The following is a 20,775-nucleotide window of genomic DNA, read 5'->3' on the forward strand; positions in this document are numbered from 1 at the left end:
ACAGCATATGGACGTTCCCAGGCTAGAGGTCTAATCAGAGCTATAGCTGCCTGCCTACACCACAGCCACAGCAATGTGGCATCCGAGTTGAGTCTGCGACCTACAGCACAGCATATGGCAATGCTCATGGCAACGCTGGATCCTTAACCCACTGAGAGAGGCAGGGATCAAATCCTCAATCTCATGGTTCCTAGTCGGATTCCTTAACCACTGAGCCATGATGGGAACTCCTATTTAGGTATTCTTTAAGCAGTCTTTTTTAGTTTTTACTTTTAGGGGTTTTGCATGTATTTTGCTAAATTTATTCCTGTTTTTAATACTTTTAAATGCTATTATAAGAGAAATTGTCTTTCATTTTCCAATTGTTTTTTAAAAATTTTATTGGAATATAGTTGACTTACAAATTTGTTAATTTTTAATGCTAGTTAATAGAAACAAAATAGACTTCTATGTTGACTTTATAAATTTATATTTTATTTATTAAATTTACTTAATAATTTCAGATGTTCTTTTGAGTATTCCTTAGGATTTCCTGTGTAAACAATCCTGTCATCTGAAAGCAGAAAAAAAATTTACATTTTCCTTTCCATATTTATATCTTTTATATTTTTTCCTAATGGTTTCCCTCCCTCCCTCATTTTCTCCCTTCCTTCTGAAAAGGAAGTTGGACCTCCAAAAAAATGTTGGACCTCCAAAAAAATGTTGAGTGTAAGCGTTGACAGTATATATCATTGAGTTTTTCCTCATCTTAGGGAGAAAATGTTCAAAATTCTAGCTTTAAAAATCTTACCTATCAGTTTTTTAGTAGCTATCTTCTATTGGTTTGAGGAAGTTTTGTTTTACCCTTAGTTTGCTCAGAGATTTTAATCATGAATATAAATTTGTCAAATACTTATTTTCTGTGTCTAGTGAGATATAATCAAATGACTTTTTTCTTTATTCTCTTTATGTGATGAATTGCACTGATTTCATAATGATAAATCAACCTTAGATTCATGAGATAAACGTTACTTGGTTATGATCTATTTTCTTTTTTATATATTGCTGGATTTTATTTGCCAATATTTTCTTCCAGATTTTTGCAACGACAGTCATAAGATCTACCAGTCAGGAATTCTTTTTTTTTTTTCTTTTTTTAACATTGCCAGGAATTCTTTTTTGTTTTTAATAGCCCTTGTCAGATTTTGGTATCATAATAATGCTAACTTGAAAAAACAAGTTAAGAAATGTTTCTGCACCTATTTTCTAAGAGAGTTTGTGTAATATTTGGGTTATGTCTTGTTTAAATATTTGAAAGAATTCAGTGAGCCCATCGCCATTTGGATCTTTAGTTTTCATTAAAAGATATTAGGCTATTCAGATTTTCCATTTCTTTTCGGTCAGTTTTTCTAGTTTTTTTTTTTTTTTCAAAAATTTTATTTATTTCATCATGGTTTTAAACTTCTTGGCAAAAAATTATTTACGATGTACTTTTATTACCATTTGCTATGTGTAATATAGCCAGTGATGTCTCCTCTTTCATTTTTGATGATGGTAATTTGTATTTTTGTTAAGGTTTACTCTTTGAATATTTTCTATTTTATTTATCTACATTCTGACCTTTATTTATTTCCTCCTACTTAATTTGGGTTTAATAGCTGTTATTTTCTAGTTTCTTCATATAAAAGTTTAGAGAATTGACTTGAAACCTTTCATTAAAAAAAAGAAGTTTAAAATGAAAAATTTCTCCCTAAGCACTGTATGCCATAAACTTTGCTATATTATTTCATTGTTTTCAATTAAAAAAAATCTTCTACTTTTCTTTTGATTTCTTTTTTGACTTAGTGGTTTAGAAATGAATTGGGTGATAGCCAAATAGTATAGATTTTTCTAGGTAATTAAAAAAATTGATTTCTGATGTAATTATTTTGAGGTCAGAAAATATACTCTATGTAATTTCAATATTTTGGAACTTATTTACACTTTTTGTGCCTCAAAGTCAGTTATGTCTTGTGAAATTTCTAAATGCACTGGAAAAGAATGTATATTCTGTAGTGCAGTGTGGGGTGTTCTATAAATGTCAGCTTGAGTTGGTTGATAGTGTTGATGTCATTCCAATATTCTATATCCTCAATTATTTCTTCATGTGGTTGTTCTGTTAGTTAAGTAAGAAGATTAAAATCTCCTATTATTACTGTGAAATTGTCTAATTATCATTCTTTTTATTTTTACTTCATACATTTTGAAGTACTTTTGTTACTTTTATATACATTTGGGAGTAGTATGTCTTCTTAATGAATTGATTCCTTTATTAGTAACTGGCCCTCTTTATTACCCCTTGTCTTTAACTGCTTTATTTTGTATTATTATGGCTACACTTTCATATGCTTAGTATTTGAGTAGTGTATTTTCCTCACACTTTCAACTTGTTTATCTCTTTATACTTAAAATATCTCTCTTAAAACAGTAGACTATTAATTTCTTTTCTTTTTTAAAAAAAACCGTCTGAAATTTCTTTTAATCAGTGTGTTTGTTCCATTTACATAAATATAACACTTGATATAGTTGGATTTAGGGCTACCATCCTATGGTTTATCTTCCACTTGTCCCATCTATTTTTTGTTTTTCCCTTCTTAACTTTTTTGGTGAAGGTTACTATTATTATTATTTTCTTCAACTAAAATACCAGTTGCATTTGTTTTAGTATGATTCTTCTGACAGTGATTTCTCTTAGTTTTATTTCCGAATATATTTATTTAATCTTCAATTTTGACAGATATCTTTGCTCTTTATAAAAAAATCTAAGTTGATAAATATTTTTGTCTCAGTATATAAAAGATGTTATTCCATTGATTTCTGGAGTCTTTTGTTTTTCATGCTTTGTATGCTGTAATTATTAAATCTCTTTCCTACCCAACATACAGCATATATATAGTGTGTCTTTTTTATGACGTTCAAAAATTTTTTTCTTAATTTTTGTTTTTAGCAGTTTACTATCATCTTCCTACTGTGTCTTTCTTTGTGTTTATTTTGCTTGAAGTTTACTAAGCTAAGCTATCTATGTTGCAATTATTAATGTTTTTTGAGAAATTTTATTTATCATGTATTCAGATAATATTTGTACCCTATTCTATGTTTTTTTCAGACTCAACCATATATATTTTATATGATATTGTCCCAGGACATCTTTTCAGTTTTTCTCCTTTTGCTTCAGTTTGCAATAATTTGCCTTGAAATGTATTAAAAATGTGCTTTCGTTTTTAGTATCTGATATATTGTTAAAACTATTAAATGAATTTTTTTATTTCAGAGATTGCATTGCTTATTTCTGTGTTCCGTTTTCAACCTCTCTTTTATTGACTATTTTTTTCTTGATTATTGTTACAGTCTGTTTCTTTGAATGCCTAATCATTTTGAATTGTATACTGGACATAGTGTTGGTACAATGTAGAGATTTTAGATTTCATTATTTTCCTCTAAAGAGTTTATTTTATTTAAGCAGGTAGTTAAATAGTGGTGGGTCACGCTTAATCACAATTTTATCTTTTTCGTGTGTGTGTGTGTGTGTGTGTCTATTTTCTGCATTTTTGATTTTAGCCCCAAGTAACAACCCTTTATTCTGGGACTTGTTTTTTTATTCCTGAAGCAAGGCCTTCTGTGTAGTAAGTGGAAAGCTCAAGGTATTTACCAGCCTTCTCTAACTTGAATAGGACCTGATCAAAATTTGTCCTTGGAAGCTGGTGAAATTTCTCTCTACCTCTTTAGCCTTCTAGTCCTTGTTAGACAAGATGAGTTCCTGCATCCTGGACATGCAGTTTAGATCACAGAATTTGAGATGGATTTATACACAGGTTTATAGCTCCATATTTAAAGAATCTCATCTTCAAGCTGCTTTGGCAGTCCCAAATTGTGACCTTTGACTCTTTAGCCTTTAGGGACTTTCCTACTTGAGCTGTGTTACCCATGAACTGTACAAAATAGGAAGTGCTATCAGGCGAATGGACAGTTAAATGGATATGTCACCCAAGGTATCTTCTTTTTTCAAGGATTTGTCTTTTTCAGTTTCTATCCACTTTTTTTTTTCTTTATACATACCTTCAGTTTATGGAAATGCTGGGCTAAGGGTTGAATTAGAGTTATGGTTGCAGCCTATGCTGAAACTTGTAGCAACATTGGATTCTTAACCCACTGAGGCAGGCCAAAGATTGAATCCATATCCTCACAGAGACAACATTGGGTCCTTAACCTGCAGAGCCACATTGGGAACTCCTAACTTGTAGCTGTTTTAGTGCCTTGAAAATATTTTTTTCCATATGTTGGCCTATGCTTCTTGACATAGCATCTATTCTGAAAAATTATAATTGGTTACATTTTGTTTTTCTTAATATATAAGTTTTTTAGAGTAAAGGGTATATTTTATTGATCTTTATTTTATACCATTGTCTGACTCAGAGTGTTGCTTTTGGCTTAGCACCTACTTAGTAATGAATTGCTTTATTATATGAAGGCTAACTGTGAGTCAGTATTTAAACTTAAAGTCTTCTACTCATAAGTTAATTTCTCTTTCTAGTATACTACTCTGAACATGAATTCAAAGGACATTTTTTTAGGTAGATATTTTGAAGTATAGTATTCCCTTAAAAATTTACTCTTAAAATATTTATTTTAAAAATAATTTTTTATTTTATATTTTAATATTATTTTAATTTAATTCATTTTAATGTTGACTTATCATCTGATCTACTAAATTGCTAGTTACTGCTTATATTTGTTGGGTTTTAAATCTGGTATATGACAAAATATATTATTCTTTGTATTAATTTTTATACCTAAAGTAAAACCCCTTCTCCATGCAAAATAGACTGGAGATGTTTCTTTTATTTAAAATAATGGTAGTTTCCAAATTCTTTGTAGCATGTGATTGAAAATGATATCTTTGAATAATATTATTTTTGAAAAGGACTTTATTTTAAAATGTTATTTTAAATTAGACTTCTGTAGATCAACCGAATGAACAAAGAATTTATCCTATCATGTCAAAATTACATTAATAGAATTTTTGAAGGAGTCATCCAAATATGCCTCTGTTAAGTTTAATATTCTCAATTTGTGGAGAAGTGACCGTAGCCCTAACCTTAATAAATTAAACTGTTTTTAGGTATAATATTAGAGTATAATAAATTATTAACACTTATTTAACACTAAGTGTACTTTCTTTTTCTAGTGTAGTATTTACTTGAATGCAAAGAATATTGTAAACTGGCTTCTTTTAATGGAGTTTTTAGTTTATATGCAAATCTGTACTCACTGCAGATCATGCTAAACTGAGAAAGTCAATTTCAACAATAGGTTTTATTATTTGTACCATAACAAACCATACTTGCATTTGTCTATTTTTGTGAATTTGTCTTTTTGGTATTTGAAGAAGTACATTGTTAAATGAAGCTAAAAAAACCCTTCCCTTTTCTTCTTTCTTCTTTAGAATCGAGTTTCTTACTGGGAAATGCCCAGATTGTGGATTGGCCTGTAGTTTATAGTAATGATGGTTTTTGCAAACTCTCTGGGTATCATCGAGCTGACGTCATGCAGAAAAGTAGCACATGCAGGTAGGTAACAGAACAGCTCAGGAATATTTTCTGAAGTTTAACTAAATGTTGAATGTTATTAAAGGCTTAGACTTACTTAGACTTGCTGTGATATCATGATTTGTAATAAGAAATATACATTTGTTTTCCTCCCAGTTCCTGGCACAGAGATCCCCAAACCCTTGGATTTTCTTGTGATGTGTTATGTTGATGAGATGGCTTTGAAAGCCTAAGGATAACCTAAGGATATGTTTAGATACTGGGGGAACCAACCGTACAATTAGTTCTACACCCTCTTCCCAACCTCCTAGAGGGGGGCTAGAAGGCTAATCAAGATCAATGGGCAGTGATCTAATTAATTATGACTGTGTAATGAAGCCTCCATAAAAATTTAAAGTACAGGGTTCAGAGACCTTTCAGTTCAGGCAGCATTTGGAAGTGCTGGGATAGTGGCGTGGACATGGAGCTTCGAGTTCTTTCCCCATACCTTCCCTTATGTATCTCTTCCATCTGGCTGCTTCTGAGTTACACCCTTTTACAATAAACTAGTAATCTAATAAGTAAAGTATTTCTCTGAGCTCTTTGAGTCATTATAGCAAATTATTTGAACCAAATGAAAACTTGTGGGAATCTCTTATTTATAGCTGGTAGTCCAAAGTACATAACAACCTGTGCTTGTAAGTGGTGTCTGAAGTCTCAGGAGTGTGTCATGGGAACTTCCAGTCTATTTTAGGTGTATCAGAAGCACAGGAAACAATCTAAGCTTATGACCGGTGTCTAAAGTCTTGTAGGATTTAACCTGTGGAATCTGATGCCATCTCCAGGTAGATAGTGTCAGAATTGAGTTGACTCATAGAGCACCTAGCTGGTGTCCCTAGAATTGTTTGATGTTTGTGTAGGGAAACTGGCCCCCTGCTCCCCTGCCATTGGAACTGGTACCAGAACCTATTGACTCACATACAAAACTATAGGGAAAAGTTATAGTAGAAAATTAAAAAGACTAAATTGTCAATAGAAACATATAGTCTAAGAGCCACTGGTGAGAACTTTTGCAAAGAGAAATATTTTTGCATAGTGATGCATTTTTTAAATTCATTCAATAAATGTATTTTTTTTTTGATCACTCTCTGTGAGCCAGGAACTATTCTTGGTGCCAAGTAATCAAAGAATCATCCTATATTGGAGGATCATTGATGTCATCAGAATTTCTTGAGTTGCTAAAACTATCTTGAGCAAAGTAGGGGCAACAACCCCTAACCAAGTAGGACTTTTTTTTGAACATTTAAAAGAAATCAAATTAAAATTCTTTCATTCTGTGTAAATACTTTGTCATGTTGGTACATTTTACCATTGCTATTTTGTTTGACTTATGTAAAAGAGAATCTGGCATTTATATTATTTATAACAATTCTTTTAAAACATGCCATATCTGTGAGCTTAAAGAGAGCATTACCAAAAAAGATCATAAAAAAGAAAAGGAAACTCTATATAAAGAACCAATTTAGAACTGAAAACTTTTCATAATATTTCAGTAAGGCCAGATGGGATGTATTTTCCTTGGGTTAATTTTTCGTTAAAGCTCACACTTAACTGAATACCAAAGTCATGTTATTTTAGAACTACAAGGGATCTGAATTATTTTCTATTCTTTATTTTTCAGAGGAAAAAACTGAGGTAGAATTAGGTTAAAGAATTTGCCTAGGGAAACAGGTGATTGATTTATCTTTTTTCAACCTATTTCTGCTGAGAAACATTTTATACACACACACACACACACACACACACACACACACACACACACACGCACATACATACATACATATATATATTCTTCATCTTCATGGAGGGCAGTAATTTCATCTTATACCAGTGAGTTTAAACCTGACTGTACATAGGCATCGCTTAGAGAGGTTTTGCAAAACATAAATTCTCTGACCTCACCTTAAACTTATTGCATCAGAATCACCCTAGGTAGGTAGTTGGGGGCAGGAATCAGTTCTTTTAAGTAGCAGCTTAGATGATTCTGATGCTTAGCTAGGTTTGAGAAAACTGCTCAAACATCCTCTTCCTCCAGTGATCCTCATTTTCTTTCTCCCATGCCCACATTTAGTCTTCACTTTGAGGTCTGAAATTGAAAAATGAGAATGATGAATCTCCCTTTGGTAATACTGATATTTCTTGTGCCTCTTTATCTTCTGGGTAGATGTTGGCTCTTAGACCAGCACTGTCACTGAGATGTCTGTTCTGAGTTGTGGGTGGTTAAGATTTGTATTGAGTGTTTCTGCTCCCATCTGTCTTAGCAAGGTCTAGGTTAGGTAAAGGTCAGTTTTATGGCAGACCTCACCTGTGGATCGGGCTCTGTAGAAAATTCCAGGATATGTAGATGCTTCTCCCATATCCATTTCCTCTTCATAGACTGTGGATGTCCCATCATTATACCAGGTCTATTTCAGGTTACTATCTTCTACCTGAAGTTGTGATTCCCTCAACTAGAGATATCCCGCCCCTCGCCCCTTGACGTCCCATAGTTCATCATCATCTAGCCTTAAACTAGTTTTTCTTATCCCTTGGGTTTTCATTGCTGTTGTCTTTGTTGTCATTTTTCAAACGTATTGCTCTTCATAGTTGGATATATTGTAAAATCCTGCTCCCATCTCTTCATATTTCTCATATATTTGCCCCATACCCCAGCCTCTTCTCTTTGGCATGTGCAATTTTTCCTATAAAAGGCACATTAAAAAATACAGGCATGTTGTAGTTGTAATTTTATCCCCTTAAAGAGTTATTTTTCCCTCCTACCACTAGTGCTTGATTATAAATTCCTTGAGGGTAAGGATTCCACCTGTTCCCTTTTGTGTGCACTACAGGATACAGCATTTTATGTCACTGTTTGTTGAATTGTTTGGCTTGTTTTGCGATAAATTCTAACCTAGGTCTCCCCTGTTTCTGTATAACATGCTTTTATTTATTGTATTTCATTCCAAGTGTGATGATATTTGAGGTGGGTGAGAGAACAGAGAGCTTTGGACTATGTTATACCTTTTCATTGTGGGAAGAAGTATGCAAATTTCCCCTCAACTCTTCTTCACTATTATTAGAGACAGTATTTTCAAAACAATAATATTTAAAAAATTATTGAAGTATATATAGTTGATTTACAATATTGGTTTTAGGTATCCAACATAGTGATTTGAAATTTTTATAGATTATTCTCCATTTAAAGTTCTTATAAAATATTGGCTATATTCCCTGTGCTATACAATATATCCTTGTAACTTATTTTACACATGGTACTTTGTACCTATTAATCTTCTATCCTTATCCTGCCCCTCCCCTCTTCTCTCTCCCTGCTGGTATCCACTAGGTAAAAGTAACAATAGTCTTATCACAAAAAATTATATTGATTGTACAAAGTATCCAGTGTGTTCTGCTAATCTAAAAATGTCAAGCAGTTGAATGTCTTCACAGAGCAATGAAGACTAGGATCTGATATATGAGTAAATGTTTGAGCCCTATCAGGTTTTCTTAAGGAAAAAATTATTTTTTTGTTTATTTTTTTATTTTATGGCTATACCCCTGGCATATGGAATTTCCTGGGCCAGGGATTGAATCTGAGCCACAGCTGTGACCTATGCCACAGCCGAGACAATGCCAGGTTCTTACCCTCTGTACCATAGTGGAAACTCCCCTAGTTTATTTTAATGCACTCCCATTTCCAACTTCCACATAGCTTTTGAAAATTAAACTACACCCATTTTAGTTTTAGTGCAGCACTTTTTAGAAGAATGAAGACCTGGAAATAATCAAAATGCTCAGTAGTAGATTTATTGAAAAATATTATGGCAAAGGCCTAACCTCCTAAGTCATATGTTAGAAGAATAGTGACACTGAAAGAAGCTTAGTATATTACTAAGTAAAAGAAAAAAAATCAACCAACCAACCAACTAAACAAACAAAAAAATTAAAGATAGTGTCTGAATTATGTGATTCAGTTTTTTTTTGCATATAGTTGTTTTCAGTTTCTTGTATAAATCTATAAAGCCTTAGAATAAGATGCAGAAGGAAACAGGGAAAAGAAGAAAATTACATACATATTTAGAAATACATTGTTAAAGCTAAATGTTATTTTACAGTTTTGGAATCATTAAATTCCAATCAAATATAGAGATAAATAATTTGATATTGAGGATAACCTTGTAAACAAATCAAAGAATTTTACTGATTTTAATGATGACAAGTTTTAGAATATAACAAAATAAGAAACTATAATTAGTATCAATATGTGAGGAAAAATATGAATACTTTATGTGCTGAAAAGGAGAATCTTTATATACCATTTACATTAGGTGGAATAAAATCAATAGGATTACAGACGTAATTGCAGTAAAGATTACATGTCCTATTTTAAAATATTCAAATATGAATTGTTTTACAGGAAAATGATAGATATTAATTTGTGATTTTACAATATCAAGAGGCTAAGATTAACTTTTGTTTCCTTCTTTGTCTCTCCCAGCCCTTCTCCCACTAGACCAGGTGCATAGAATTGAATTAAATATACTCCTCAGTTTACTCCAGATATCACTGTGATCTCTCTGGGCAAAGTTTCTATTTTATTTGTTGTATTTCTTCTGCGTTTATTTTTTCCCCTTTGTTCCATCCCCCTTCATCTTCCATAATTATTCATTTTAGCACGTCTATAGTATGTCTTTTTAATCTGTTTCCCATTTGTTCAATAAGTATGTGTATTCTTGAAATGATGTTTCTTTGTATTTTTAAGCCCTATGTAATTCGTACAGTGCAGTAAGATATAGAGTTTCTACTCTTTTCACCTAAGTTTATATTATTGAGAATTTTTTTACATTGCAATATCATAATCTATTTCATCAGGTCTGTCCATTTTGTTTTATTCCAGTGTCTTCAGAGCCTTCATATTATTTATGCATTTTTCTAGCCTAGAACTGCAACTTCTAATATTTTGCTACCTCCAACCACTTGGAGGTAAACATCCTCACACACATCTTTGTGTCCTTGTGTGAGAAGTTGTCTGTCTCTATGCCCAGAAATAGGATTGCTGGATGGTAGAATATATGCAGAAATTGTAGGGAGTTCCTGTCGTGGTGCAGTGGTTAACGAATCTGACTAGGAACCATGAGGTTGCGGGTTTGGTCCCTGCCCTTGCTCAGTGGGTTAAGGATCCGGCGTTGCCGTGAGCTGTGGTGTAGGTTGCAGACGCAGCTTGGATCCTGCGTTGCTGTGGCTCTGGTGTAGGCCGGTGGCTACAGCTCCGATTGGACCCCTAGCCTGGGAACCTCCATATGCCGCTGGAGTGGCCCAAGAAATAGCAAAAAAAAAAAAAAAAAAAAGAAATTGTAAATTAACCATTGTCAGATTGCTGTCCAGTATGGCCTTCTCTTTCCACTCTTAGCAGCCATGAGGGAGGATTATGGATTTCCTACATCCTTGCACTTTATAATAGTAGCTAAATTTTTATTAAAAAAATCTGATGTGTGCTATGTTCTGTCCCTTTTGCTTTAGCAAAATTTTCAAAAAATACTCTTTTGAAATTTCAGGATTCCTAGAAATTTCAAATGTAGGTTTGTTTTATTGTCTAATAATTATATTTTCAAGATTTTGGACTGTTGCTCTTTGCTGAAGGATGCAAAATGTATTGTATGTATAAAAGACATCATTTGCAGCTTTTGGAAGAATGACATTTAAAAACGTGATCTTATCACATGACCTGTAGAAAGCCATGACATTTGAGACATAACTGTTATAACTTAGGTAAAAACCACTTTAGCCTTTTCCCTTTGATTAACCTGAACCTTTTAAAAGCCATTCTGCTTTTTTTCAAAATTAATTTTTGTTATTTGTTTTTGTTTCTTAATGCAGTGGGCAAGAAGAGCAATCATATAGGTAGAGAAGGTTCGAATAGATAGATGGCTTAAAATACGTTTTTTTTTTTTTTTTTTTTTTTCTGGAAGGGCCATTAATAATCCTTAACCAAGCTATCAGAATAGACAGTGAAGCTGAGATACTAAGAGACACTTTATTGGATGTCTTGATAGGCAGTTTTCTTAACACCAGGTTATCTCAGTCAACCAGAGAGCATTCCACGTGGTGAATGTCAGCCTGGTTCCATGTGGTTGAGGACTCTGCTTCTCACGGAGGTGGTGGCACTGAGGGTGTCGGATGGCAGAGGAGCATCAGCGATGTCACACACCCAAGTTTGGAGATGTCCAGATCTATTCTGAGTTCCCCTTAATTATATGTCATGGATCTACCATTTATACTCTATCTAAATCCTTTTAAGCTCATATAAATTAATGGGTTGTGAAACGTTTTGTTTATCCACTATATAAGTTATGTAATGCTTTGATTTATTATTAGCTCTTTCAGATTTTGAAAGCTTTCTTATCTGTTTCTAAATTTTCCTCCTCACTCTCTTTCATGCTTCTTATTTTTTGATCCTTTGATTGCAGACGTCAGCCCATCTCCCGTTAACTTTTGCAATGATTTTAGTCTTGAGCTGATTCTGAGCTATGGACCACATATTATTAAGTCAATCTGTGTGGCTTCTGTGATGAAGCATTTACTGGGCTGCGGACTGTGGCCTATGCCTACACATAATATTATTCTTCACTTGTGGTGACTGAATGTTTGTGTGTTTAGTACAGGAATGTTTTTGGCCATTAGCAGATTAGGACAGATTGGTAGCACTCGTGAATAGGTTATATACTTTTTTGGTTTGTAAGTTTCCTTTCTCCCTTGGAAGTCTGTCTACGTTACAGCCACCCTTACTGTTAGGTATCACAGTGATGCTTGTTTGTGAGATTCTGATAGCAGAACAAGGTATCTAATAATAAGTAGATATGGCTATAAGCCAAAGCCACCTGTCCCTGTAATTTTCCTAGGGTAGGACCTACGTGAAAGATGTCCTGCCAGATACTTAGGCAAGATGCATATGGCCCAAGCCAGGCCTCAGGGAATCTCTCTTACCCCCAAGATCAAATCTTCCCACAAGTTAGTTTTGGGGCAAAACAAGTGGCCAGATTATCCAAGAGCTTATGCTTCAGCCTCAAGGGCTCACAGAAAAAGAAGACACAAAGAATAATGTCTGTATCCCCTTAAGACACAGTGACCCTGCCTGTTAGCAAGCATGGCCCAGCCCTTGCCCTAGAATTGAGGAGGAGCAAGGGAGTGGGGTGGGGGTGGAGGGGCCTTCTAACCCCACCCATAAGAAGCAGTCCAGTAATAAGTCAGCTGTTGTACAGCACATATAATTTTCAACTTCATGTGCATTATGCTTTGAATCTTCCCCTCTGGGTTATATTAACATTATCATCATTTTACTGATGAGGAAACTAAGAGTCAGAGATGTTATGTGACTTGCCCATGAATTAAGCAGTTTGTAAGTGGTCCTCTTATATCACGGCTGCTCCATATTATAAAAGGGATAGATTGCTTCTGTGGATTTCATTTTATTTCCTTTCCAATAAGACAACTGAGGTTGTAGAAGCCATTTAAATTACTGAAGGGGAGCTTGGCGACCTAAGACAGTAATTTGAAATTCTGTAATTTAAAAAATGTTCCCATTGTATATTCCTGCAGGCTTTTCAATAAGAGACGGAAACTGTGTAAAATTATTATACAGATACGTAGCTTCTAAAGCCTGATGATTATCATTTCTAAATCTTGGTTCCCTTCAAATTCCCTTAACCTTTCAAAGACCGCATTGAGCTTCATGAATCCAGAGTCAGGCTACAGGAAGCCTCAGTAAAGACATTCAACACATACACATAAAAAAAAACTGAGCAAATAAGCATATGTGCCATATGCATAGAATATGCAGAAGAATTGACTTAGTATGGTTTGGGCAACTTTGGGTGGAAATACTTTCATAGTGTGAATTAACTTCCAGATGCTTGCTTTAGATAATACATTTTAGACATTCTTTATAGCTCATTTTGAAATATCTTTTATTATTTAACTGCTGCATTTTACCACTTCTAATATGTGTTCTGTCACTGGAAATATGTGGTTTAATAAACTAAGGTAAAAATATGGATAAAATATGGTAAAAATATGTAAGAAATAAAAGATCATTTTTGAATATGTATCCAGAGTGTAATAATCCAAGATTTTTTTCTTAAAATGCTCTTATTTTCTTAGGATAGACTATTTTAGCATTGGGAGGGCAAAGGAAGAATTTACAGAATTTTCAGTGTTTATTTGAAAAATTGCTTTTTTTTGGCCATCTCTTCAGAATGTTAATAGAATCAGACATGTGTTGTATTTCTTTTTAAGTAGTATAATTCAGTTCCCAACACAGTGTGTTTTCTTTCTTTTTTTTTTTGATTTGAGTTGTAACTTACTTTTTAATCCTCTTAGAGTTAATTTTCACCATTTCAATCCTAGCTGCTTGTTATAGTATAGATACATTATTTTTTACGTTTTTCTGTTGTCAGTTGTGAATATTATGTTTTGGTTTATTGAACCACAGAAATCGGACATTTAGTAATAGGAGTAAAATGCTTTTTCTTTAAGACCACAAACACTTAGTTTAATTGTTTTATCTTATTTTTTGTGTTTTAATGTTTTCTCTTTATTAAAGTCTTTGCATTAAAAATAATATTGAGTAAAAAACTTCACCTGTCTGTAAAAAATACTAACAATCTTAATCTAGTGTTTATTTTTGAGTGAGGGAGGGAGAGTGACTTTGATGAATTCTAATTTAATTATAATCACCTCAGGAGATTTTGTAAAATTCACGTGAGCTGAAATTCAGGCTTTAATAGAAACAGTGAGTTTTCAATGCCCTCTGAAGCCTCATGTATTAGTCTGGCTGTAAGATTATGGAATTAAAGTCTGTCTTTCTCTTCCTTATTTTGGTATTATAATGACAATTAAAAATTTCTTTATTATAAAAGATAGAAATATGGTAATTGAAAATGCAGGCTGTAGATTTGTCAGTCTTTGATTGGCTTTATCTACTTTCTTTTAGTTTCTGGAATTCTAGTTATTTAGGTTAGTATTAACATAAGATGGGTTCATTACTCTGTAATATCTAGTTGTGATGTGGCATTACTGTTGAATCCTGCTGGTTTTGCTGGATCTTGGTAACAAACTATGCTTTCCCCATTGTAAATTTTCATTTAGGAGCAGATTTCTCATGAGGATGGTGAATCTTCAAGGGCTTTCATTTGGATGCATGTCTTTCAAGACTCTGTACCTAATTTTGTTTTATAATTTTGTATTCATTTCCTTAAAGAGGGTCCCTAAAATTGTACACACTTCATTTCCCACCACACTTAAATTTAACTCTGGCCAAATAAGCTAATTTATTGAAAACTGAAATAAAAGCAATCACAAAGATACACTTGAATCAAAAATTTAGTTAAGTGCCACATTTTTTTTTTTTCCTGGTGGAGGAGATGGTCTGGACAATTATAGCAACAAATAGAACTAGGTATCTAAAACCAGGTGCATATATAAGGATCTTGTTTTTATATCCATTTAGCCAGTCTATGACTTTTGGTTGGGGCGTTTAGTCCATTAACATTTAAGGTAATTATTGATATGTATGTTCTTATTGCCATTTTATTAATTGCTTTGGATTTGTTTTTGTTGCTCTTTTTTTCTTCCCTTCTTCTCTTGTTCTCTCCTCTTCTGGTTTGATGACTATCTGTAGTGTTGTATTTGAGTTGATTTTTCTTATTTGTTTGTGTACCAATTGTAGATTTTTGGTTTGCAGTTATTCTGAAGTTTTGATATAAGAGACTGTATATATGAGATTGTTTTAAGTTGTTGGTCTCTTAACTGCAAATGCATCTCCAGTGTCCTGCATTTTACCCTCCTCTTCTTATGATTTCTGATTTTGGTGGGATAATTGTGCATGGATGATTTCATATCTTTACTGTATATATACCTTTACTGGTGAGCCTTGTCATTTGTGGTATTTTTGTTTCCTGTTGCTGCTTTTTCTTTTCTGCCTAGAGAAGTTCCTTTAGTATTTGTCGGAAAGCTGGTTTAGTGTTGTTGAATTCTCTTAGCTTTTGCTCATCTGTGAAGATTTTGATTTCTCCTTCAAATCTGAATGAGAGCCTTGCTGGGTAAAATAATCTTGGTTGGAGGTTTTTTCCTTTCATCACGTTAAGTATATCATGCCACTCCCTTCTGGCCTGCAGAATTTCTGCTGAAAAATCTGTCAATAACCTTATCGGAGTTCCCTTGTATGTTATTTGTTTCTTTTCCCTAGCTGCTTTCAAGATTTTCTCTTTGTCTTTAATTTTGGTCAGTTTGATTAATATGTGTCTCAGGGTGTTTATTTTATATGGTACTCATTGTACTTCTTGTATTTGAGTGAGTGGTTCCTTTCTCATGTTAGGGAAGTATATGTATAATGTAGAGTCTTCGTTTGTCTTTGTAGTATGGGAGTATAAAACAAACCCATGAAAGCTGAAACCATGTAATATGATCTTAATACTCAATGGAAAAATTAAGATTGTTCTGTGACCTTTAGTGATGTTTGTGAAACATTAAAAAAAATCTTACTCTTGGTTCTACATGCAGGGAAATGAAAATAATAGTAAAACATTTATTTAGTACACTGGGATCTAGAACATTAGAAACATTGAGATTAAAGTGTTTCATTATTTTTTTTTAGATGCACCTTTGGTATGTGGAAGTTCCCTGGCTAGGGATAAAACTCAAGCCACAGCAATGACAACACAGAATCCTTAACCACTAGGCCACCAGGGAACTCCTAAATTATTTGATTTCTTTGTAAAAAGCTATCATGGGTCATTTGAACAAAACTTACATTCTTGTAATCTAACTTATGAAGAGAGCATTTTAAAGAGCAATACAAAACTCAAATGGACTCTTTTTTTTTTTTTCTTCCAGTTTTATGTATGGAGAATTGACTGACAAGAAAACCATTGAGAAAGTCAGGCAGACTTTTGACAACTACGAGTCAAACTGCTTTGAAGTTCTTTTGTATAAGAAAAACAGTAGGTATTTAAATTATCCATAAGACGTGTTAACACTTTATTACTATTATGTCTTTAAATGATAGTTAAGCTATAGTGTAGAAAATATGTAAAACTTTTATTGTTTCTCTTGGCACCAGGTATGATAAAATTAGCAAAATTAATACCTATGAAAAGCAACCTTTTGAGGAATGAAAGAAAACTACAATGCATTTTAGTGTGATTTTTTGTGCGTGTGGCAGGTGGCAAAATGTTTTGTGATTAATACCCATGGTAAAGATCCTATCATTATGTAACAACAACTAGAAATGACAGAAATTCATCTCTTCTTATGGTTAAAAGGAAAGATTGTTTTCAGTGGGTATGTGTGATTACCTTTTTACACATACACAGATGACTTGTGAATGTATGGTATCTACCTGAGGTGCTTCTTTACCAACATGGCCTTTTGTTAGACTGTTTCATGTGGAAGACTAGCAGAAATAGTTGTTACTTTCAGAACAGGCCATTCACCTCTGTGTTGACTAAAGTGTGCTGTTCTCTGTGATAGGATTTGTGAGTGGTCACTTGTCTGTTATATAATCATGTTAGACCTCATGGGTCTTGTGTAATTATGTGAGAGTCTGAGAAAACTCACCACTGGGGTTTGGAAGAAAAAAAACAATCAAATAAAAAACCAGCCAGTACACTCATCAACCAAATCTCCTAATTTGTTTTCTTTGAATAGTCATTTACTTAGTTTCTTTCTTTCTGCATTCCCCAAATGGAGATTTTTTTTTTTTAATGAATAGTAACTACTTGAGTCACCTTATTTAGTGTTAATGATAAATGATAGCAAAGCCAATCATTATTTTTAGTGGAACTTGATGGTTACTTAATTCTTCCCCAGTTTAGGAGCATTTTAGCTTCAACAGAAAACACTTGTACCATGTTTAATTCTGGTTAGACTGTGTGGAGCATGATTAATTTATGCTCTCCATTGTACCTTAAACATTTGTTTTCTATGGAATATTTAGAGTCAAATTTAGGTTTCTCTTTTTGTTAATAGACCATCATAGGGATAATAACAAGCATAGGCATTGCTTCACAGTAGTGAACCTGGTAATGGTAATATTAATTTTCAGTGGTTTTATTTAAGGTATATCTTATCTTTCATTTTATAATCAAGGCTCAAAAGATATTTCTCTTTGACATCATACCCAAATGTCCGTTGGCTTGTCAACTAGAAAACAATGCATTCTGAATGATCAGCTCTGTCCTCTACAAGAGAAAAGCCAGGCTCCAGGTGCTTTCTGGATCTTTTTCACCGGGTCTAAATATATATTGATAATTTGTAGTAAACTCGTATGGCAACACTCCCTTTCATTTTCATATAGGGTTGTTATCTCTCTAATAACTTAGATATGTGCCTTAAGTTTAGCAAATCATTTAGTAATATTCCGTATTATTAAGATCATTTCACCTTGGAATTTAAGCAGAATAAACGTTATCTTTTTTCTGACTTTGAAGCTTCTAAGCCAAGTGTATGGTTTCTGATTTTCTCAAAAATACCTATGTGGAAAGTTTGTTTTGTTTATATCCTTAAAATCATGTTGGCAATAACTCGAATTTTTCATTTCCAAAAGTTTCCCTCCAAGGTAGTTTAGATGGTTTGCTCTATTTTAATGGCTTCAAATAATTATCTGGCCTTTGTACAGGCCAGTCTATTTCTTTTCAGATAAACATCTATACATGTAGCTGTCTGCTTTGAGACAGTACGAATTATAGCTCATAGCACTACAGATGCAAATCCTTGTCTCTTCTGGATAGTATCTGCATTGAGCTTTTTTCTTGAATATGAAGGATAGATGCAATTCATGTATTATAATGGAGTTCTGTTATACCTAAAAGCCACTTTAAAAGATCTTGTAAATAGCTAAAGGCTTTTGAACATCAACTGACACAAGTGTGTTTGCACAACATTTCTTTCCTTTTTTTTTTTTGCTTTTTAGGGCTGCATCTGCAGCATATGGAAGTTCCCAGGCTAGGGGTCAAATCGGAGCTGCAGCTCCCAGCCTATGCCACAGCCACAGCAATGTGAGATCCGAGCTGTGTCTGTGACCTATGCCACAGCTCACAGCAATACCGGATCCTTAACCCACTGAGTGAGACCAGGGATTGAATTTGCATCCTTATGGATACTAGTTGGGTTCGTAACTGCTGAGCCACAATGGGAACAACTGTGGAACATTTTTTAACATTAGAAAATTTTACATGTCTGTAGAAAACTGTTTGGCGGCCTGAATGCCTAGTACTCCCAACACTTCCATTAAATAATTAGGCTGAACACCATTTGCAAGTGGGGAGATTGAGATACCTGATTTAATATGTATTATGATTGATGTTTCAGTTTGCAGCCCCTATTCTTTAGGCCCATTGTTCTGATTAACCCTGGGCTGCTTCTGCTATTGAGAGACAGCAAGGCTCTGGGATGATGATTTAAAATTGGTCTGTTTCCACAAGGGCAGAACTGCAGTCCCTCCCAGGAATCAATACCAGGCCACTGTCTCGACTTTCTAGCAGCCATGGTCCTTTCTGTTTAGCCCTCCCAGGCTTTCTATTCCCTTGAAACCCAAAGCCAGAATATGGACATTTTATCAGCCACTCAGCAAACACTCAGCCAGCTTGGAAGAAGTGTGACCCTGTGGGCTCAACCTGAAAAAAGTATACCGTGCTATCCGAAAGCAATTTTAAAAACAGCCCTGACTCTATGCCAAACTTTGAAAAGTTGCTGTTTTCATAGGAAGGTATGAATGGTAACATCATCTCTTTCTGTTCAGCTTTCTAACAGACCTTGGAAAATGACTTATTTTTAATGCCCTTTTCTCTCTGTTGATGACTCTGCTGCCTCAAGCTCACTGTGTTGGAACAGTCACAGGCCATGTATCTGCTAGCGTCTGGGTCTGGTGATTTGTCAAACTGTGCACATCACTCACAGTTCCTGGACACGCTGTGTAAAATAAGAAGCAGAAAACAAAGAAGAGCCTTTCTGGTAGATGGTGTGATTGTTTTTGAGTCCCTGTCTCATCCTGTAATCATTTTGGAAAAGGCCATGTCCTTCCATAAGCCCCCTGGGGTTGCAAAGGACCTGGTTGTCAGAACTGAATATTTATAGAAATCTCTTCTCTCAAATTCTCTGACTTGTAGTACTCAGTAGTTAAGTCACCTATTCTTGTGTAAGTAGAAAATTTTCCTTTGTAGTGACATTATTACCTGACAATTTTTGGCTGCAGGTATGGAGGTGCTTCTTATTGGTTTTCATTGGAAGTCACTAACAGGCTAATTCTCACCAAGAGACCATTAACAGCTGCACATTTCATTCCCCAAATCTCAAACCTGACAAAAGGCTCTATGTCTTTAAGATAGAATATTTGGAGAGGCTTTACTGCACTGTGGGCTTCAAAACTCTATAATGGAAAATGTGTCTTTTTGATACTAAAAGAATACTCCCTCTCTCTTTTTTTTTAAATCATTTAATGGGTAATTACTCCTTTGAAGGCATTTCTTGTGTCTTCAAATATTTGTTATTTGACATCATGCCAGTTCCTAATTTTTCTACACCCTAACTAAGCCTTGAATGCTTTGCAACTGTATCCTCTGGCATCTGCAGGAGCCAGTGTTTGAAGAACATGGTGACAGAATGCAGCCTCATGCTTTGCATGAGGGAAGTTGGAAGCAGTGTGTCGTGAAGATCCCTGAGGCTTTCAAGGGCTGGGTACATTTTTTTTTTCTTTAACACTGCCTTAAAGTCCTCCGGTATAGTTCCGTGTATGCCAGGCTTCTAGTGTTGCTGACACCCTGTCTTTCTGATGTGGAGATGCTGTCAGAGCCACAGCATTATCCTCTAAGTCTGTCTGACCAATGAGAATGCCTGGAATTTCTAATGTTCCTCCAGGAGGAACACTTCTCAGAGCATCAGGCATGGATGTTGAAGTTGACTGGAAACACCTCTCAAAGTCATTAGGAAAAGCACTTAGACATGCTCATACTTGGCAAGACTCTGGAGAGGAGTGGGTGAGAGCAGCAGTGATGTAGGGACCCAGACCTAAAGGTGATCCTGACATTGGTTAAACAGCGAGACTGTCCTTATGCTACTATGTTGTGAACTGATGCCCTGTGCTTTACTTTGAAATTTTGACATTTGGGGCTAAAAAATGTTTATTAATTTTTGAGCAATT

At 34.2% G+C, this 20,775-nt stretch overlaps 1 protein-coding gene across 4 annotated transcripts in view; it reads left to right on the top strand.

Moving 5' to 3' along the window:
- The window catches only part of KCNH5 (potassium voltage-gated channel subfamily H member 5), a 298,351-nt gene that overhangs the window by 25,796 nt on the left and 251,780 nt on the right, over positions 1-20,775 (top strand). The window contains exons 1-3 of one of the 4 annotated variants that reach the window (XM_021062638.1): positions 5,559-5,585; positions 16,473-16,579; positions 20,208-20,312. Coding sequence is in view for 1 of the 4 variants with exons in the window: in XM_021062620.1 (XP_020918279.1) it covers positions 5,462-5,585; positions 16,473-16,579 (231 nt within the window). In the remaining 3 variants the exon portion in view is untranslated. Of the gene's footprint in view, positions 1-5,461; positions 5,586-16,472; positions 16,580-20,207; positions 20,313-20,775 lie in introns of those variants that run through there. The other 3 variants (XM_021062628.1, XM_021062620.1, XM_021062633.1) reach the window with 3 other exon arrangements.

The sequence above is a fragment of the Sus scrofa genome, chromosome 1, assembly GCF_000003025.6.
Source record: "Sus scrofa isolate TJ Tabasco breed Duroc chromosome 1, Sscrofa11.1, whole genome shotgun sequence".
NCBI classification, from domain to species: Eukaryota; Metazoa; Chordata; class Mammalia; order Artiodactyla; family Suidae; genus Sus; species Sus scrofa.